Raw genomic sequence first — 21,285 nt, 5'->3', positions numbered from 1 at the left:
GAGGCCATTGGACTTGCACTTCCAAAGTTCTCCTCTATGCCTTCATATGTAAGGCTGAGGTTTCACAGCACACATGAACTAAATTAATGGTTTGCTGCCCTTTCAAAGGCATGCTGCATTCCCTCAGCATCCCCTTATTATCCTTGCACTGCACTAATAGTACTTGACTGGCAGATTTTATTGAGAAAAAGCAAATAGGCAAGTAAGGCATAGCGTTCCTAAGTTCTCCAAGGTATAAAATGAAAGCCGGAGCGCAAGCCTTCATGCCAAGGGATGGCCTGACTCCGGTTGGCAGCAGCTAATCCTTAGAGCAGCTCAGTTGTCTCACAAAACATCAGCTTAAATCTTTGAAGCAGACCGGACACTTTGGAGGAACACACGAGTTGTTCTGTTGGAGTCAAAGCCAGGTCTGCTCTAAAAATTAGCCATTGTTAGAGACAGGCTACATCGCAAGCGGGCACTTTAAAAAAAGGAAAACCACTTGATGTTTCTGTGTCCCTTCTGGCTTCTTTTTCAAGCTGGGATTTCTGCTTCCTATTTGCAGTGCAAATATTGAGCCGTGCTCGCTTGCAGGCGAGATCAGGCAGATTCCCAACGGGAACCATAGCTGGCTTGCACTTGTGTTCACAGTAAGCCTTTCTTCGTGGGGTGGAAGGATTCTTATTTGCTAGGGTTTGTGTATTTACTGCAAGCTGGAAAGTGGATCAGAGGCCAGAAACTAGACTTCTAGACTTTACTGAGAAAGCTTCAGGCAGTTGTGAGCCGGCTTCTAACTCTCCTGCGTAATCTAGCTGCCTCTAAGTGCGAAAGCAACATTAGAAATAAGAAGCGAGTTCATAGTGAAACCCGTGAATACGATTTACCAGTTCCAGTGGCCCAAATAGGAAATGCACCAACTCGGAAGCGCTGGGGTTCTGGATGTGCTTTCTCAGCTTGGCCTGAAAAGAGAAAGGAAACCCACTTTAACCCCAACCTGATTTTTTTTTTCCCTGCTCTTTTCTGTCACATGGAGGGGTTGTTGCTGACTGATACTTGCTGTAGTTACTAACACAGCCTAAAAACTAAGGAAACTTTAAACAGTGCACCTGAAATCAGGGAAGAGGAGTGATTGGGGAGTAGGAATCATTCCATTTGAGATCTCTTCTTGTGCCCATTTCTAAGGGTGTTGAATTTCAGGACCGTTAAAATCAGTCCCTTTGAAGCTATTTTGGGCAGAAGCAGAAAACCTTGGCTCGTTTTGATCGTCGTAGCAAGGAAGGGCCAGGCCTATTGCTTCTGACTCTTGCAAAGTTGAAAATCCCCCTAGTTCCCAGGAATGAAAACAACAGAGCAAGTGTTTTGCAGGGTCCCTTGGTGAATTGCTGACAAGGAAAAATCTCCATCAAGGTCTTGCCTGCGGCACTTAGAGCTGCTCTGGCCACTGAAATGCGCGGTATTCGGAGTGGACTGTGGTGGGATGGAGGAGCAAACGCTTTGGATTACTTTAGTGTAAGGATTATATTTCATTAACAGCAATTAGCTAAGATGTGGTGAGAAACCACTTGAGTTTGTGCCTCCTTTCAGCTCTTTCATGTGTCCTGTGCTACTGGCATCGCTGCAATGGAAAACAGGCTCCCTCCTCCCTACCGAAATGCAAAGCATCTTAAATGCTGGTGATGAAACATTAATGTGGAGTGGAAAGTGTGAAATAACTGGTGGCAACAAGGTGACTAAATGAAATGGCGCTTCAGAAGGACTCCGCAGCCAGGTGGCACGTGACAGCGGTGCTGGGGCAGGCATGGCCGTGCCCTGCCACGCGTTGCCCGCTCTCCTTACTTGCCCCTGGCCTCTTACTGGGGGATCAGCTGCTCTCGGTGGGTTTGTGGCTACTCAGGCAGCAAAGTCCAGGGCCCGGGTGCAGGGAGGGCTTGGGCCCGTGAATGGATTTCCTACGCGTTGTCTCCTGCGCTGCTGAGCTTGGGGGCTGCGAGCCAGAGCATTTGCCCCGACCCACGCTTGGGGCTGCACAGTTGGCGGCGGCCAGGGTAAGACACCGACTCCTGTGTCAGCGGTCGGAAAGGCCGGGGATGCAACAGCCGGGCTGGGATTTCTTTACGCTTGGAGAATCCTGAGCTTCAGGGAAGCTAACGTCCTGCCGGGGGCCTGTGGCGCAGCCTCGGCGGGTGCTCGATGGGTTTGTGTGAGAGCAGCGATTGCCAGCCAGAGCTGACGCCTCCAACACTCAGTTCTGGTCCTGAGCAGGCAAAAATCTACGTATATTTGCTTCTGAAAGAAGAGGCTGGAGCTTGATGTCCTGCATTAAGGTTGTTTACAACCTCTGTGGTTTCCTTACTGATAACTTCTCAGGAAGGATCTCGGTAGGCTGTGTTCGCTGGGCAAGTTTGGTCAGGACTGGCAGAATTTCCTTCTGGCTTGTTACCCTCCTGGTCTCACAGACTTCACTAAGCGACCAGCAGCTCTGGGAACATCTTTATGCTCCTGCTTTCCATCCCCTTCTTAAGACCAGGGGAGAAAGAGGAGCCAGGAACATCAGGGTAACGTTATTGTTAACCAGAGACTTCCCAGGCCCCTGGCCGAGGCAGCTTTACAGCTGCTCTGTAGACAGAATTGGATGAGAACAATTTAATTTTTTTAAAATTTTTTATACTCCGTTTTATACTTTGTAGGGATAACAAGGACTAGAGCTCTCAGAAAACTACCCAGGCTTCTAAAGGCCACAAGCAGAAGTGAATACCTAGAGCGGGGATGTCTATAAAAGCCTTCGCACCGCTATCAGCAAGGTGGGCACGGCAGCTCTTGGCTCTCTAAGCTCACAGCTCCACGAATGCTTTAAGTCAGGACTGCGTCTGAAAAGAGACGCGGGTGTTGCATGGCTGCCCAGTCCCATCCTGGACTTCGCCCTTCTGGTTTCATTGGCCTGAGAAACCTGCACAAGCCTGACACGATGTTTTCTGGATTCTGAAGAACCTGGAGTTCACACCTTTGTCCCTCGGTAGTGTTTTTGGTTCAAATTTCACTTTAAATGCTTATTAGTGTGATATATGGGAAAAAGCCCTGTCCCTGCATGGGATGAAAATACCCTCTGTGTCTCACCAAGAGGTTAAAAGCCAGTTTGGTTTTCTGGAAGCAGTCGATGAACTCGGCCTCACTTGGGGGTCTTGCTCGAAGCGTCAGCATGCCCTCTGTTACGAGAAGGTGGAGAGAAAGACACTTTAATTAGAACATCCCTTTTCAGGAAAGTTTCGTCTTGCTGGCATGCAGAAGACACAGCAATAATGGGTCTTGAGACTAGAATTACTGAAAATCAAGGGTTCGAGAAAAGCCAAAAGTCTTTCTCTGTTTTGGAGGCTTCGTGAGGGTCTGTGTGCTCTACAAGAGGTCCCCATGGACCAGCAGCACCTTCCAAACTGGTGTCGCTGCTGTTGGGTCCATAGCCATGCTGCTGCATCAACCTGGCCTTGCTGGGGTGTAAGCTGACACCCCAACCTTCAACCACGCCCCGGCGTTCCCCGTTTTGTTCCAGCTGCTGCGCTGTACCTGCTGGCCCTTTCTTCTTGTTCTTCTTCCCTTTCTTCCTTTGGTTGAGCTGTTTGAATGCCTCTGCAGCCTTCTGAAGCCTGGCGACAAACACTTCGATGTCATCCAGAGTGCAGTTGAGGATTTGCTGTGAGGACAGAAATGCAAGAAACCGTGGTGAAAGAGAGCCCAAACCGCACGCGGCTGGGAAGCCTGAATCCCAGAGCGTGCCGCCCTGGGCCTGCCTCGTTTCCTGGAAGAACGCACAGGAATGGGGAATCCAGGCATGAAATTAAGCTGAATTCATCGCTTTCCAAGCACAAAGCCGTGCCTGGTTGTGTGCCGGATTTATCAATGTGAGAAGTGACCCCTGCTAACGGACCTGTGGAAAATAACCCCAAGATGGGACAGTGGGCTGGGGAGGAGCAGACCTTCTGAAATCAGCAGAGCTACCTTGGGTCGAAGGAGGCTGCGACTGACCCAGTGGTGGAGCTTTGCTTCTGTTCCCCTTTATGAACGGTAGATATCGGTTTAACAATGACTAGACTATGCGTAAAACGTCTGCTCACGGAGGAGCCTTGCTTCCTTCCTCTCTCGTCCCTCTCCTCCTGCCCGTTTACTGTGTATTGTTCTTGTTACCAACCGTTTCTTTTTCAATCTTCTGTGCTAAGATGGCTCGGGACTCTTCATGGTCGTGGGAGCTGGAGCCTCGTCGTTCGTAGTCTGCAAACAAGGGAGGGAGAGAAAAATATCTTTACTATCAGAGGTTGAAAATCGGCTCCATTAAACGCAGGGACCCATGGGAGGGTAACTCCCAGCGTGGTTGTTTGCTCTGGGTTATGAGAGCACCTCAGGAGAACCGCAAAGAGCAGGAGGTGATCAAAGTTGCCGATTAAATCTTCCAAGGTCACAGCACCTTCCTGCCAACCCTCCGTGTCGATACGCTGCCTGTTTTCAAGGGCTCTGAGCAACCTGGTCTGGTGGGAGGTGTCCCTGCCCAGGGCAGGGGGGTTGGAACTGGATGATCTTCAAGGTCCCTTCCGACCCAAACCATTCTGTGATTGATTCTATAAGTGGTGGATGAATGGTGACGAGCGGCCAGGTGCCGGCTCCGGGCAGAGACCTGCACGCCCTGGTCTGCAGGTGCCGTGAGTCACTAACTCCTTCGCCTTTGATCCATCTAAGCCGATTTATGCCCGCGGAGGAGCTGCAGAGCCACCGCACGCGCTGCAGAGCGCTCCACGTGTGTGTGAAGTGCGATTAGGGTAACTCCCACCCTCCTCCTAACCCCCAGCTCTCCGCAGGAGCCTTCCTTGTCCCTGAGGTACCGCTTTAACTAAATGGTAGTTGAGAAAGAGGGGGGAAAAAAATAAAAATAAGAGCAGGAAGTGAATGATACTATCGCTTGCTAGAAAGCAGCCTGCCAGGAATTCCGCATGACTGATGTTTAGGCAGGCCCGTGCACAAATCAGCATTTTTGGGCAAATGCATGTGTAGTCTCTCAAGTGTTTTCAATGGGTATTAAAAAAAAGAATCCTCCTGCAATAAAAAAACAACCACAGGCACCTCCCAGCTTCCAGGAGATGGACCCTCAGCGAGGGGGTGACATTTCAGCGTGAGCAATTACTGGGTGTCCTCTTGTGAAAAGAATGGCGTGTCGGATCGGTGCGTTGGGGTTTGGAAGGGCCAGCGCGGCAGGTGTTCGGGCAGCAGGACTTACTAAGTGCGAGAACTGGGGAGGCAGCTTTGGCAAAGGACCGTGAAAAATGTAGATCATCTTTTAAGTGTTAAAATGAGGTGATTAGTTTTGACAGGCCTTGTAGAAAAAGCAACAAGGCGTGCTTCAAAGGAGAAGCGATCGCAGCAAACACGCGTCGTTCAAGGCTTTCTCCTGTCACCTGCTCTCGTGCCAGGCTCTGTCTTCTCGGATCCAGAAATCCTGCCTGGATAAGTGCCCAGCTCTGCTGATGTAAGCACGGACTTAAAGCTTTATCCTGGGAAGGGCAGAGCTAAGGGTGGCCGTTTCATTAAAAACGGCTGTGCGTCAGAATAGAGATGTTTATACATGGTCCAGCTCCGAAATATAGATCTTATTTTCATTATGCAAAAAACCAGACCTGAAACAGGCTCTCCATTCAGGAGGCCAGAGCAGCTCCTTGGCTTCAGATCCCAGCCCGGAATAATGAGTGTTTTCTCTCCTCAGCTGGTGTTTGGAGTTTCTTATAGTATCCTGATTACGTGTTTTCCTTGAACCTAGAAACTCATCCTAAGAGAAGCCTAAAAGAGGCTTACGGTTTGCTCGTCACGTTAGTCAGTTTGAGCTGTTGTCAGAGAAAGAGCTTATTTCTGTCATCGGGAGCTTATTTCTGTTACTTCTTTCTCCAAAAAGAAAGACAAGTTTTTCCAAGCCAGCTCAGATGGGCTGAAGCCGGGATGGTTTTGGAACAAGAGTTGAGATTAGCACATGAGAGAGATGAGCTCAGGTCTGCGTTTCCCCACTCAACTCCAGGAGAATTCATGCAAACCGCGTGATTTCTGAGGGCGGAATCTCAGCTCCTGTGAGGTCAGCAGAGCCAGGAATTTCCCTTTCTGACCCGCTCTGTCTTGCCTGTACGTTTTAAGACTGCCCGCGCCTGATCCCATCTTCATGTGATTGCTCAGTTTTATGAGGGGCTTTCACCTCTTTTTGGGAGTTTCAGTATCCCCCAAATACAGGTGTCGTTACAAGGAGTTTCTAGGAGCTTTGATTTATTGAGCTGCCATTGAGCAGATGCCCGCTGCTAGCCCAGTGGGTACAAATGTTTGCCGCGACACAGTTTTTAAGCATTTGTAAAGCACAGACAGAGATGCAACAAATTGTTGTGCCTTTGGTACGTGTCTGTGTTTCACTATAACACTGTGAAAAAACCACCGGGCTTCCCTGTGCTCCAGCACTACAGGGCCTGGGGTGACCACAGGCTGTCTCGGGAGGCTGGCTGTCCGGGCTGACGAGTCCCCCAGCCCCGGGACAGACTTGCTGAGTGCTCCCAGTACCTGGATCGTGCTGGGAAGGGGGTGCCACCCGGTTCCTGTTCATCCCTGAGCCTCGCATGTCGTGCTGGATCGGGATGGGAGCTGGCCCTTGCGGTGGTGGGAGGATGGATTGTCTCTGCTTGATCTTTTCTTGGTTTGCTCTGCAAGGGAAACAACGCAGAACGACACCGTCAGTGGCTGCTGGTCCTGTTTCTGAGAGACTGCTGGGCAAATGCACCGTTATAAGTATTTATTATTTTTTTTTTTAGTGCCAGCTGTACTCTGCAGTACTTACTTGAGTGTCTGCGGCCGTATCTTCTTCCCTTGCTTGTGGTCTGCCAGGGCACTTTCTATGTCCTCGTGAACCATCTCCGCCTCAAAGATAAAACAGGGATGTTTTTAAGGGCTTTGCTGTGGAAAGGGTTAAGGGCTCTGAGTGGGCGAAGGAAGAAGGGACTGGCAGACAGCTAGGAGCGTATTTTGTTCTCTGTTTCACACCAGCGAGGAGAGCTCTGCTCACCTCCACCTCGTCGCAGTTGAAGAAGTGGATGTCAGGTTTGTGCTGCTCCGAATCCTGGCACACCAGGAGGAGGATGGAGGAATAGCGCATCTGATTGAGCACCGTTTGGCAGTGCTGGACTGTCGGCAGAGGGAAGTCCTCCAGCTCCTCCTGGAAGAGAAAGAGGAAGGGGTCAGGCCATGGGGAGCTATTGAACTGAGGGGGAATGGTCCTGCGTATGGACTCCCTGTTTGAGGAGAGAGACCCGGCAGAGCTGGTGGTTTGCTGGGCTCTTCAGAGATACACGTCGAGGTTTGCAGAGGGGCAGTGGTTTAGGAGAGAGGTGGATGGCAAACGGAGGTGAACTCTTGCCCTCCTTTGAGCCCTGAATATGGGGCCCAGCGTGAGACTTCAATAACGTGAGCTTTGTTGCTCTCCATCATCTTTTTTGCTGGGCTCTACCTGCACCAGTACGCTTGTGGTGCATCCCAGGAGAGCAGTGGGAGGAAAGATACTCTCTTTGAGGGGCTTGCCCTCCCGCTGTCTCCTTGGATGACCTAATATTGGGCTAATATTCTTCAGTTTCATTGCTACAACCAAGGCAGCACCATCCCTCTCCCCGCATCTGGCTGCTCCTTCCCCTCAGATTAGATGCCCCGTGTGCATGGACGTGTATCCCCCGTCCAAATGGGGCACTGTTCTCAGGCAGGTGATCCTGCGTGTTATTTTAATGCGAGTAATATGTCTTTCCCTCTCTGATTACGCTTTATGCAGATCTCTGTGGACCTGTAAGTCTGCATCGCTCCCACAGAAAGCAGTTTTGCTGTTGGCCCGGAGCACAGCTCAAGGTGTCTTTCACCTGGAGTATCTGTGTCTGGAGCTGTGAATAAATCATCCCACGCCTACCCGTCTTTTGAATTAGAGTCAGCCAGCCCCCGCGCACCCAGGAGTGGATTTTGGTAGTGATTCGCCCTTGTTTGGGTTCCTTAGAAATGGCCCCGCACCCCACGCGTCAGCCTGTGGGTCGCTGTCGCAGAGCTCTGGGTACCTGCGACTCGCAGTCCAGCAAGCGGATGGACTTGTCGTTCACTTGCAGCAGCATCTCCTGCGTCCAGATCTTCTCTTTTGAGTTGAGCAAGATGAGTTTTCGAATAGCGTCGTCCACCGTCACGATGGACTCGCTCTTGTCCATGATGAACGTGGCCAAGTGCTGAAGTAGGGAGGAAAGGAGGAGAAAACGGGTGAAAAAGCTTCGATGGGTGTACCGTAAATCAGCAGTGAAACCACCTCTAAAGGTTTGAACTGTTTGTCTGCTCTTTAGAGCACGGGCATGAAAGAGTCACCGCAGAAAGCGTACGTTCTGGTGGTTTCTGGTTGTTAGTACCAGCCTGTCCGTAGTGGTGAAAGATCAGGGTTTCGTAACACAGCGAGGGTTTTCATAACGAGTTTCACCACTTGCATATTTATCTGATCATATGTCAGTTCCAGCGGCCCTGGCTCTCGTCCAGCAGCGCGTGTTTGCAAACGCTTTGTACACACGAGTTAGTCCCCTGGCTTTTCTGCAGCCGGCTTGGAAGTGTAAGTACGGTGGTTAAACTTCACTTGCCAAGCTAAAAGCACCTGCATTTCGCTCGGCTCGCGTAGCAGATCTCCCTGTGTGGAATTTGTTTCAGGCAAAAAGCTCACACGAGCCACGGGCAAATGTTAGTCCTCTGTGCCCAGGTGGGATCCACGCAACGTACGGGTCTCGGCCAGGTCTCCTGCCCCGGGTAATTCAAGAGGATTCTGCGTGGCAAAGCTCCCTGCTCTGCAAGACAGCTCCAACCTCGGCAGCCTTTTCATCCCCTCATGTTGCCTTCCCCCTAAAAGTACCCAAATCAGCCCTCACGGTAGTGAAAGTTGGTGTCACTGACTGTAAGAAAGGATTTTTTGCTACTTGCCTCTGTCCTGCACTGTGGCTTTGCTGGAGTACCCTGGCTTTCTGCCTATAAACCCAGCCCAGGGCTCTTCCCGCTACCAGCCTGGCTTCCATGTTCTCCTTCCCTCCTGTGCGTGTGCTGGGGCTGGGACCAGCTCGGCTAAGGTGGTGACTTCCAGTGTACCGGATTCTCGTGCTTTGCCATCCCTGCTCCGCCTGTGTCCCGCAGCGTGTGGCCATCCGAGCCTCGCGCTTGGCACTCGCATTTACGGAGAGTTTGTGTCATCGAGCAGCACCTGCAGGTTTTGGGCTGCTCCCGGGTCGCTGTGCGAGGGGAATCACAGAATCACAGGGTTGGCAGGGCCCTCTGGAGATCATCCCCTCCAGCCCCCTGCCAGAGCAGGGTCACCCAGAGCAGGTGGCACAGGAACGCGTCCGGGCGGGTTTGAATGTCTCCAGAGACGGAGACTCCCCCACCTCTCTGGGCAGCCTGTGCCAGGGCTCTGCCACCCTCACAGCAAAGAAGTTCCTCCTCCTGTTGAGACGGAACTTCCTATGGTCGGGAATGCGAGGCAGGACAGGGAGGCAGCTGCAGGAAGAAGTGTGTCACATCCAAATGGCGTGTGTACCTTCACCCCAGCAGTGGGTGAGGGTAATTTATTTATCTCCACTCTGATCAGCAGCCACTGCTCTCTGTGGATGGGGAGAAGGTGCATCTGCCAGCAGAGGGGACTGCGAGGCAGGAGAAGCCGGGAGCTTTGCCTGCTCGGAGCAGCCAGGCTGTTTTCTGCGCAGTTGTCCCTGTGCGAGTGACAGCACAGCCAGGCCATGTGTTCGGGTGACAACAGGGGAAGGGAAATAATTCGGGAAGGAAAAGGAAATGGTCCCGTTTCACCTCGTTCCCTCTGCTGTGTTCCCGGTGAGGAGAAGGGAAGGAGAACATGCCTGACTGGGAAAGCAGCTGAGGCTTTTCCCTGTCGTAACCAGCTTTCTCCAGGAGAGAAAGGCCAGAGGTTTTCAGGTGGGCAAGTTATAGGCCTGACCAACGCATCTGTGCCACAGCTGGTGCAAGGGCTCGTTGCCGGGAGGCTTATTGGGCCAGGTCCCAGCTCTTTCTCTCTTCCCTGGAATATCGACGGCCCATCCACCACCAGCATGACCCTCTCGCCCCACTTCCCCTGCTCAATAGCATCAGGGAAAATAATAGACTGCTGCTGAATCAGCTGTGGGTCAGCTGGAGAGCCATGGAGGAGATGAACCCTTCTGGCAGGGACACCCAGGTACCGCAGGTAGAGCGGGTCCCTTACACGCGTTTGCTGTGGGTCTGGGGGCGTCAGTGGGGCAACCCCAGAAACGGTCCCGACGGGCGTTTAGAATTTGTGTGGACGGATGGCGGCACTGGAAACTGCTGCTTGGCTTTGGTGCACAAATCCTGCAGCCCGGTTCAAAGCAAGAACTGGACAAATGGGGTGCGTTTAAAGCAAGCCACGAATTGGGACGTGTGATTTGGAGAGGCTCTTTTCATCGCTAGTTCAGGGATGAGTTTTTCCTGGGTCTTCTCCCCCTGATCCCTTGTCTTTGTGCCTTCTCCCAGTCATCAGACATAACCTTTTTAGGGTTCAAGCAGTTTTTTTCTGGGGCTGACTCTTTGCTACAGCGGTGCCACATCAGGGGTCAGGGTCTGGCATGGCACAAAACCAGTCTTTGTTCCAGAAGACTGGCAAGCAAGAGCCACACAACACAAGCAGAGAAGGAGAAATGGTGGGGGGAAAAAAATCTGTCTGTTCCCAGCAGCAGTTTGAGCTCATGAGCTGATTAAATAACCCCATGGGTGGTGTCCACAATTGGCACGTGCCTCGGAGGGCAATGGAGGAGGATGAGAGTGTTGCTTGGGAAGGGAAGTCCCTTTTTACTTGTAAAAGCCCAGGGGAGACGCAAAGCGGGACGCAGACTGCGAGGCAGCAAAAGCTGACCCTGCCCCAGCACCAGGCAGAGAACCAGCACCGTCCTGCAGTGGAAACAGGTCACGAAGGGACCTCGGAGAGGCTGTGAACGTTGGGGTCTGATAGAGACGAGATGGACCTAAGGACGATCTGTGTACTCGGAGCACGGAGCCTTGGACGGCTGCGTTGCAACAACGGCTCTCTCCTGTGCTTCAGTAGGCTCCGGACAAGGGGGGTGCACTGGTAGCCCTGTCGGGCAAAAAGGGCCGAGTCTTTAAACGTGATGGTCGAGGGTGGGAATTAGGGGTGGAGAGGTTTTGTGGTGACCAATGTAGTATTAAGGTGCCTGTTGGATAATTCACAAAGCCTGGAAAGAGCAAGAGGAGGATAAACGCCGCAGGGTGCAAGACCCAGTCCTGTGTTCGTAAAGCAAAGGTATTGGGTGAGGCACTGTCTAAATAAAACTCCTGGCAGGTATTTGAGCTGAAAGGCGAGATTAGCCATGCAGTCAGATATGAAAAGCATGCTCAGGTGTACGTTACTGTAATTGTAAAATAGTGCCCGAAAAGGTATTTGCAAAGTCAATATTATCTGTGCAGATGTGACAAACCCTCTCCTCTGCTTTCTGAGCAGTGAAGAGAACTGGTTTGTACCTGATGACAGGCGTTCTTATCTGTGCTGTTATTTTAACTGCCAGGTTTACAATCTTCATAAATTCCGTTGTCGTTTACTGTTAAGTAAGTTTATTTTCATGGAGGGGAAGGCTACCTGTCTAACTCGGGCCCGTTAGGACATTTTTTCTTTTGCATTTGCTTTAGATACTGGTGGGACGAGAGGGAGAGAAGCCTGCTACTGTCTTTGATTTAGCGCATGAAACCCCCTTTTCGTCCAGGTGGATGTTCAAATGCAGTAGCTCTTGTAAGACGGGCAATGACTCCATCCACTATTAAACTCTGATCAGCTTATAAATCACCTCAAAGGGTGTAAAATGCCTCTTGTGAGGAAACCTATTCCTGCCTCGCTGCCTGCCACTGAAATCCTGTTTGCTGTGGTCAAAGTTCAAGGCGTAGAGACTCACAAACGGGTGGCATATGGCATAATTAATGAAGAATTCATGCACGTGTCACGGTTTAAAGTCCCTTCTCTGCTTCCGTGAGTGACTTTGTTTGGTAGGAGTCACCGATGGGGATGGCTGGCAGGGCCACCGATGGGGCAGCCGGCCATCGAGTTAGTTTCTCTGACGCAGGGCCACTTTCCAAACAAGCATTTTTAAAAGTCTGAATTTCTTTTTAAGCAACTGAACGGGCTCCTTTAATTCTAACCGTGTACTTAAGCTCTCTGCTGGACTGGGGTCTTAAACCAGAGAAGAGAGGGCCCTCTCCACTAAACATGAACCTCGTAAAGTGGTGTTTTGGGGTTTTTTTTCCTTGCCTTGCCCAGTTTTCAGCGATGAATGGGCCAGCTGGCCTCTGATGGCACCTCGGCTCCCGTGGTGCGGGGGCCACTGGCCTGCACTGGCATGTTGTATTCCAGGAATCGCCGTGCCCGGCACGGCCAGGCTGGCTCCTCGTTTTTTAAGTGGATATCTGTGGCGCTGGGAGATGAATTTGGCTTAACGCCTGTCATGGTTGAAGGGTTTTGAATTACTTGAGAGGACGCAGCAGCTGAGGGAGGGCTGAAAGACGGTAGTCGCTGTGGGTTCTGTTGTTTGGGCAGATGAGTTCCTGTAACCACGCTGGGGACCCTGGTTTTAACCTGTCTGTCGGCGCTGATGGCGGGGTGGCGCGAGGGACAACAGCTCCCACTACTCCCCTTAAATGCGGAGGAGGGACTGAGGACAGCGGCGTCTCTATTTCCTTGTACAGCGTTTCCCTTGTCTTTCTCACATGTGGGGTTTCCCCCCCATTCTCTCTCCAATTACCGAACGCTTTAATTTGCTGCATCTTGATTATTCAGAAAGGAAATAAATTTTTGATAAATGATGGTTTCGTATGCCATTTTCAATTTAAATTTAAAGAGGAAAAGAGGTCCCCGTGTAATTAAACTAACTTCATATTCGTTAATGATCATTTTTGCCCTCCCTTCTGGTCAGCTATTTCCCATCTGCAGGCTGTAACGGCATAAAGCGTCCAGCTGAAGGACTGGTTAGTGCTGGCTCCACAGCAAGTCCCCAAGACCTCCCAAGGACACGTCACGCCTCACAGCAAGAGGACGGAGTTGCTGACCGCAAAATGTCCCCAGACGCTGATCCCAGCTGCAGCCCAGCAAGGGAAAGGGGACAAGCCAGGAACTGCCAAGCCTTCGGTATGGGTCAGCACACTGGGCGTGCGGAAGCAGCGACCCGTCTCCATTCCTCTCCCCATCCCCAAAGCAGTCTGTCTACATGGGTGTCTCCCCCCCTCTTCAGTTCAAAGAAACACGCGGGATCCAAGGGAGGGAGAGTTAAATGGTCAGGGAAGGCTTTTTGTCGCGCGCTGTGGGAGAAGCCATCGAAGTCTGGACCCGGCTTTGTTAGGGGATTTGAGCACAATTCAGGGTTGTGCCATGGAAAGTCTTGTAGCCTTGTGGGAGGATCTGTCAGCTACAGCGGAGCCTGTTTGCTTGGACTTTCAAATAATGCCATGCTATAGTGGGACAACTCCTGCTCTCCGAAGCAAGGGGTTGGAGAGGAGCAGCAGGGAAAGAAAAGACGGCAGGAGAGCTGGAATTGACTTTCGCCAGAGCAGGCAATATGTGAGAGGGAGAAAGGAGAGGGATCCGGTCCAGCCCGAAACCTCCGACTCATAGCAAGGAGTGGGGTCGCTCTTGGGAGAGGAATTGTCTCAGGACTTGTGCTGCTCTTACAGCTCGCTGTCTCCTCAAAGCATGGTGAAGAAATCACTGTGCTCCACCTACATACGCTCTTTACTCTCCTACCCTTTTGTGCTCGAAGGAATGGGATGAGAAGCCCGGATGACCCCAGGATCAGCAGCACGTTACATGTGATCGAGAGGACTTGGGTGGTCTCAGCCCCTGGGTCCGGGCTGGCAGGGCCGTGGTGACCCGCAGCTCAATCGCAGCCGATGGCCAAGTCTGACTGTGTCCCCTGCAGTCCGGGAGCGAGCAGCAGCGAGTGCGCCCAGCGCGGGGGGAAGCTCAGGAGGCACGGTTATCTACAGGCATGGGGGAGCCAGGAACCCCAGAAAAAGAAATACGAAGTTTCAAGCAGCTTTGCTGTTTGCCTCTCCCAAGGCGTGAAGAGCAACGCTTGCTTATCGTAAGGAGGTTCCAAACTCATCTTTGGCCTAACGAAGGTCCAGGACAAAGAAAACACTTCGCATTACCAGCATCTATCCCTGACCTTGGCCTTTCAGCCCCGTTACGTTTCATTTTGTACTCACCTGTACGTGGTACTGTGACGTCTCGTGCATAATGACATTGGAGTTGGAGTATTTTTTCCTTTGTTCTGCAAAAAAAAAAAAAAGAAGAAAACAAGCCTTCAGTGTAGGGGCTGTTTATCGGTACCTCAGGGTCTGAGAACTACAGCTGTCATGGATGGGGTGCTACAGTCCTTCTCATAGTCACTGGGCCTCCAGCTTCAACCGGAGTATTGGGAATGATAAGACATATTAACGATATTAACTTTTGTAATAAGGGTTGACAAATCGGGTGTGTAGGGGGTGCACGTTCCAGTTGTGTCCCTTAATGCTGCTGATAATTTGATTCCTGGAGGTCTGCACCATTTGTGGAGGAAATTAAACCTAAAGTAAAGGAAAGCCCCAACCCGATCGCAACCAACGCCCAGGGAAGCGCTTGGAAGGGAGCTGGGGAGGTGAGGAGTGCCTTGAGCGGGCTGGCAGAAGGTGATGACGTGCACGCGGCAAGAAGAAAAAAAAAATCCAGCCACGACCCACCAGTTTGGACATAACAGCCCTTTGAATCGTTCTCCGGATGAAACTCTCTGCACTACTGTGACGTTTTTGGTTTGCTTTCCTGCGTTTCCTGGCCAGCCGCAGTAAAGCGCGGGCCTTACAGACGGGAAGGGCTGCAGGGATCAAGGCCGCCCAGCCAGAGCTTGCCTTTCTTGTACGGTATTTTTTTATGAGGCAACAAATCTTTACTTCCCGCCTTTCTTACTGGAAAGCGGCAATAAAGAGCAATTGGGGAAAAAATTGCTTGGAATTTCATGAGGCTCTTGATTATAATCCTGTAAGAATTTACTCCGACAGCTCTTACTCGCTGTTTAGTTGATTTTTGTCCAGGGATTCTTTATAAATACTTTGCTTGAACAGCAGAGGAGTAACGATCCAGGCGTGGAGTGATCTGGGAGCGTCCAAACTGAAACCCTCTTCCTCGCCAGCAGAGGACATCCTCTGATCTCTGCTTTGCTTAGAAAATGCGATGGCAGTTTTATATGTTTTCGTCTTTCTTACGGCCTGTGTTAGAGTATCCCGTCCTCTCCAGCAACCGGGCATTCCGTAACGCGGCCAACATTAGGGCTCCTCGTGTTTTAGAGACGTAGATACTAATCTTAGTTCAGTTGTGGTTTACTTCAAAGCTCCCTTTAATGCCTTCTCCGGGATGTTGGTTTCTCTCTTGTTTTCCCCTGTTCTTTGAACACGGAACATGTGGTCTCATTTAACAAATTTCACGTTAAAGAGGCTGACCCCTAGAAAACGCATGTTCTCGTAGGAACTCATTCAGTCGGTTTCTGAATTTTTTTGGTGAAGTCGTACAAGACCCGGGTAGAAGTTCCTGAACTGTTTCTTTAGTTTGTATTTTTAGCAGCACGTTGCATTTTAATTGAATAACGCTCCCCAAAGTCTTGAAAGAAATACCGGTAATATTTTTGATTGCTGAAAATTGAAGCTTTCCCTGTAATCAAAAGAAGGTGACTCTCTTTTAATAAAAAAGATGGAAAATTGAAGATAAGCGTTTGTTTTTCAAAGTGTGGGCAGTGAAACGAAGGGAATGTAAAGCGGAGCGAGGGCAGGGCAGTAACTGGAGGGGCTGGAGGTGGTACGGAGCTCTGGGAAGGGGCAGGGTCTGCTGGAGCAGTGACCGTCCTGTGATGCCTCTGTCTGCGTGGACGGGCCACGGGCAACCAGGGCTCTGTCTGTGATAATTTTAGGTGGTAATTATCACCCAAAGGTGATAAAAATGTGAGAAAGGGGGCAGCAGCCTAACGAAGGTGCTGGTGATGTAGCTCCTCCCTAGGGACACCACGGTTTGTTTGACTTTCCCTTTTGCTGTCCTCTGAAACTGCAAGTGTTTTGCATCCTTTTCGCTTGTTCGGCAGGACGAATACCGGCCTGTGCGCTGAGTTTCCCCCCGGTTTGCCTCTGTGCAAATCCTTTCCCTTCGGGGTAAATGGGCGCAGCTCAAGGGGCTGAAGGAGCTGGAGCGGTAGTTTTGGCTCTACCACTGCTGGTGTCTTGCCTTTTCTTTTTCTCTGTCCCTTGCCTAAAAGACAAATGACTGTTTCCTCTCTGCTGCTGCTGTTGTGCTATTGAAGTCACTATGGCGGTTGTCTCCCCCTGTGAAGCGGTGTCTCGGTGCCCAATACGGCCAGACGTGGTGTCCCACAGCGTCGCCTTCCTGCTCTGGGTTGTGAGGCACAAGTTGCTTTGCAGACAGAGAAGCGCCCCAGCCCCGAGGAGTGGGCAACCTGGGCTCGCTGGGGGAAGTCAGCCAGGTTCTCCCTGTACCCTGGTCGCCCTCAGCAGGGCCAGGAGCAGGTTGTTGCCTGATGGGTGTGCATTGCCACCAAAGAATGAAGAGTGATAGCTGGTCCAGGGCCGGTTTATCCCGTTTTGAGGGCACCAACATCGTTCCTAAACGGCCCTTCTCCTCCTCCTCTCCCTTGGTGTTCAGGCACAGCCTTGCTCCTGCCGGTGCCTGGATGCAGTGTTGCTGCCGGGGCAGGGACCACCCAGGGCAGCCCAAGGCACGTGCCAGGGACCCTGCCTGTGGCTGACGAGGAAGGGAATTTTTCAGCCTGTGTCTGAGGAAGGAAGGATGGGGAGCAGGGAGCTGCCCTGGCCCCTCAGAAAGAAAAGAACAAAGACAAATAAGCTCATCCTTGGAGGAATTACCAGTCTCTGCACAAAGAGGGGAGCCTGAAGAGACTTGCGCCAGGAACACCCGGAGTGAGTGTGGGTGACAGGAGCGAGAACAAAGGCAACAGCACTCGGTCTGCTTTTGTGGTGTTTGCGCGTTTGTTAACGGACTCCTCACAAGCGTATCTTATCGCGGTTGCTGTGGGACGGTGGGCGGACTCCCGAGGCGCTGGTCGGGGCGAGGAGCTGGGTGCGCAGGGGAGGAGGGCAGGGCGCACGGGGCACACACCTCCCCACCCTGCGGTCTCCCACCTTGGGTCTGTGCGTGGGATGAGGTCCCGCAAGTGGGACGGAGGGGTACAGGGCACCCACGGGAGGGAAAGCTGGCACGATCAACACACGTAGTGACTGTAGCAGTGCTGCTCTGACAGCCTTTTCCTTCTCTTCTGACTGTATCCCAGCAAAAATGGTCTCCGACCACTTCACCCCAAGAAAGTGCAGTCCCCTGGTTGCTCCCAAACCATGGAGTTATTTTCTACAAGATCTCCTGAGCCTGTCCTTTACGTCTTCTCCAAAGCTACCAGGAATCACCGAGACTCCTGCGAACGGACAACATCTCCAGCAGCTGCCTGCCCCTGCTGCGGCTCCACAGTAGCTCAGACCATGCATCCCGGCCCTCCCTGTCCCTGGGCTCGCTCGAGTCGACTTGTCCCACGGGGACAGCGGAGGGGTCAGTGGGCTGCAGCAATGGGATGGAGAAATGGGGGTCGGGATTGGAAAGGACGACGGTTCCTGAAGCTGGTGATAGTGATGGAGAAGGCGCGCCACTGAATTACAGCCCAGGTGCTGGCTGGGGGGTAACTTGTCATCTCTGATGCCCGTTCTCCTTTAAGCCTTGCATGCAGAAAGAGTGCTAGCAAGGAGTAAATGCAGCGAACGTTGTCCTGCTATGACAAGAGCAGAAAACAAACCCCAAAGCACCGGTTTGGAGCTTTAGCTTAGTCCTGGAGATGTCCTTGTATTGACTTCCCACCTGAATAGCTGTTATTCAAACCGCGGGCCGGTAGATCCTGCGCAAAGGATGGAGAAGCTGGCCTGAATCTGCTGCTTTCCCAGAGAATTGACAGGGGTTAAAATATCTTATAGGCACATGCCTCCTCGGCACCGATTGCCAGGATTTCTGCAAACGTCCTTCCTCGCGAGCGTGCGTGCCCCTGCGTGTAACGTGCAGCTTCGTGCATGGATTTTTCCTGCTTAGAATGGGGTGGGATTTTGAGCCAAGCCATCCAGCCTCTGTCAACGCTCCTGTTTCGGGTCGCTTTGATTTAGCTCACACCTAATGGGAATTTGGGGTTTCTTCGGCTGTCCTAAAATCAGAGAGCTGGCGGGGAGGGCGGTTAAAAACTGGTTATGGCCGAACAAGTTCAAACCTCTCAGGTGTATTGGAAGCGTGCGGGTCTTTCGCGGCGTTTTCTTGCTGAGTGTCTGTCGGGCGCTCTCGCTCCCCGGACCTGCCCTGGCTTGGGCTGCGAAAGGCTGGTCGGACATACGGGGGCCTGGAGTTGGGATGCTGGGGCTTGGGGCGCGTATGGGTTTGCCGCATGCTTTTGCTTGGGTTTCCACCTCGTTAGCGTGAACCTTTTCCCCGAGATCCCCCTTGCATCTCCGTTACGCTTTGAATTCTCCTCGGCTTCTGTGGAAGGAGGATGAGCGTGTCCCTGAGCTGGGTGGCATTGCCAGCAGGTGTCTCTCCAGAACAAGCGCTGGCCCGAAGGGCTGCTTTCCTTGTGATTTATCTTGGGGTTGTCACCCTTCTCCTTGGCCAGCAGAGAGGAGCTTTTAAATTGAGCTCCGCTTGGTACTTCTCCGAAGACGCAGGGCTGAGCGCCGGCAGCAAACCTGTCTGCGGCTGCAGGACGTGCTGGATGTACAGAGGCAGCCCAGGGACAAGGAACACGAAAAGAGACGCCGCCGCTTTCGTTCAGAGCCTGTCAGGGGTTGATAGAAGCTGATTTCTAATTTTAACACTTTTCTAGCGCTCTTTAAGCCCAAGGTGTGCCATCAGCTTGGCACCCGAGTACTTTGCACCTTGAATCTCCGTGCCTGAAAACACACAGCGCTGCACTTTGCCTCTGCGGCGAATTGCTGGTAGCCCTGAGGTGGCCGCTGCTCGCGGGCAGAACTGGTTTATGGGAGGGCACGCTGGCAGAGGCTCTCCTGGAGGATGCGGGTCTCCGAGCCCCTGCCTTTTACACCACCAGCACCGAGTCAGAGGTGGAACGAGGACAGTTCAGGGGGGAAAGACCTCAGACACCCAGCACAGCACCCTGCCCGGCCATTAGCTTCCAGCGTGACCTTGAGTAAATTAATTAATATTTCGGCACAGCCGCTTCCCACCTTAGGCTCGCATTGAAGGGTCAATGGCATTTTCTGTTTGCTCCGTGTTTTTAATTGCAGTCTGCCCTACTTCAAATGTGGGGCAAGGTCTGGAGTAGGGCACACGGCAACACGCGCCGCAGGGATTCGGGTCTGGTGTGAGCAACTCTTTTTTTTCTTTTTTTTTTTTTTTTTCTCTCGGTAACCTCAATTTCCTCCCCAAGCATTTCTCGTGTAAATAGATGACACTAATGGAAATGAGAACACCGCGTCTGTGTGGGATGGAGACAAACTTGGATTTTTAAGACATCCTGTCCCCTTCTTCTTAAAAAGGGAGTGGAAAAGGCTAAAGCGGTTGGTCTGGAAACAAAGAGTTTTTACATTCGGACAGGCAAATGTCTCCAGCCCTGAAAGGAAGGGTGCAGAGCCGCGTCGGGAGCCGGTAGTCCCGGAGGAAGGGAAGCATACTGGGGGGGACGTGGCTTGCAGCGGGAGGCTAGCGTAGGTCTGTGTTTCTGGCGGGAGAACAGCATACCGGGCTGCAGGCTGGCGTTGTGGTAGGAGAACCAGAGCGGCTTGCTGGTAGGAGAACAGCCCACGGAGCTGTAGCAATGGTCAGGGCTGTACCTGGTTGCTGCAGACTTTCTGGGGACCCTTCCGACGCTTTTGCCTCATCCTCCAAGCTCGGAGAAGCTACACGTGTCACGACCAGGGGAGATCTCGGCACGCACCTCTGAGAAAATGTCTGGAGAAGCCCTCGGAAGTCTTGGGGACCTGTCAGACCTCAGAGCTCTGCTCAGCCCCTGCTTCCCACCGCCTGCGCTCAGGGTTAAGTTCCCGTGGAAGGCCAAACGCCCCTTTAGCCATTTGCAGCCTTTCCCAGCGACAGAGGCAAGCCCTGGGGCAGGGAGACGATGCAGATGCCCCCCCTCCCTCTGTTGATTCTCCCTGGGCAGTTCTGCGTTACCTTTAAAAGTCACAGAACTAGAACAAAGTGCCTCTATTTTGCCTCAGGATGCCATTCGAGTGACGGCCCCGAGCGAGGAAGGGGGTGTTTCTGCACATTCTCTTCCCTGTCCCTTTCTTGGAGGTGTCTGCCTGTTCCTTCTGAAATCCCTCCTGTCTCCTTGGCTTCTACCTGGCCCCCACACCCATGGAAACTTTTATTTTTGTGTTTCCTCCTGGCATCCGCGAATATAACCACGGGGCCTGAAAACAGCCAGGCTTTCGGGGGACAGCAGGGGGCCAGAACGCTGAAATCTCCTTCCCTAGCGCTTAGTTTTAAACGCAGGAAGAATTAAAGATCCAGGCCGCGGATCGTTAAATAGTCAGTCTGAGGCTACGCCTATCTGAGAAGCGCGAGTGCTTTTAAAAAAAAAAAAAAAAAAGAGGGGTTTTTGGTTTGTTTACTTCGAAGCGACGTGGGGGAACATTGCAGGCCTTTCTGTGGTGGCATCACTATCTGCCTTAGCTTCAGTCCGCCTCTGGCTGTGCGGGGCTGGTCCGGCTGTGCCACGCACAGAGCAACGCCTGCAGGGGGGTCCGTGGCTGGTTGACCCTGCGGATCCTTTACGCTGGGCGAATGACCTCCCTTGGCCACAAAGGACTTGCGAAGACAGGTCGCTTGTCCTGGGTGGCTCCCACGCTGTCCTTTTGCAGAGCCCTGTCCTCTATCTGCTTAATTTTGTATGGATGAACGCTGGCACGTCAGCAGCAGTAGCTAATTCCTTCCCGGTTTATCTGACACCTCTCATACCAGGGCACTTTGCATTTCTACGGCGTCTTGCAACAGAGAAGGACCCGAGCACGGCAAGGTGTTACCCAACCCATGCCCTTGTCCCCAGGAGGCGTAGAATTTGCATTATTCTCATGCGATAAATAAGCATTACAGGAACATAGCGATGATTTTCCCTGAATTGGACGGCAGCTGCTGTCAAAGCTGAGACACCAATCTGTTTAGAGGAATTATCCTCTGCTGCGGGC

General features: G+C 52.2%; 2 protein-coding genes across 3 annotated transcripts in view; one reads left to right on the top strand and one right to left on the bottom strand.

The window, feature by feature from the left end:
- EPS8L2 (EPS8 like 2) overlaps positions 1–21,285 on the bottom strand; it is a 70,829-nt gene that overhangs the window by 14,419 nt on the left and 35,125 nt on the right. The window contains exons 1-10 of one of the 2 annotated variants that reach the window (XM_054198751.1): positions 15,104–15,122; positions 14,269–14,333; positions 8,076–8,237; positions 7,049–7,198; positions 6,824–6,903; positions 6,550–6,689; positions 4,160–4,239; positions 3,538–3,664; positions 3,094–3,182; positions 864–938 (exon numbers count right to left, since the gene is read on the bottom strand). In XM_054198751.1, the coding sequence (XP_054054726.1) occupies positions 864–938; positions 3,094–3,182; positions 3,538–3,664; positions 4,160–4,239; positions 6,550–6,689; positions 6,824–6,903; positions 7,049–7,198; positions 8,076–8,237; positions 14,269–14,298 (933 nt within the window). In that variant the 5' untranslated portion in view covers positions 14,299–14,333; positions 15,104–15,122. Of the gene's footprint in view, positions 1–863; positions 939–3,093; positions 3,183–3,537; positions 3,665–4,159; positions 4,240–6,549; positions 6,690–6,823; positions 6,904–7,048; positions 7,199–8,075; positions 8,238–14,268; positions 14,334–15,103; positions 15,123–21,285 lie in introns of those variants that run through there. The other variant, XM_054198750.1, reaches the window with a different exon arrangement.
- GATD1 (glutamine amidotransferase class 1 domain containing 1) overlaps positions 1–21,285 on the top strand; it is a 91,356-nt gene that overhangs the window by 44,759 nt on the left and 25,312 nt on the right. The gene's annotated exons all lie outside the window — the stretch shown is intronic.

Source organism: Rissa tridactyla, chromosome 4, assembly GCF_028500815.1.
Source record: "Rissa tridactyla isolate bRisTri1 chromosome 4, bRisTri1.patW.cur.20221130, whole genome shotgun sequence".
Lineage (NCBI taxonomy): Eukaryota > Metazoa > Chordata > Aves > Charadriiformes > Laridae > Rissa > Rissa tridactyla.
Note: the sequence above shows the minus strand (reverse complement) of the source record. Positions and strands in the feature narration are given on the sequence as shown.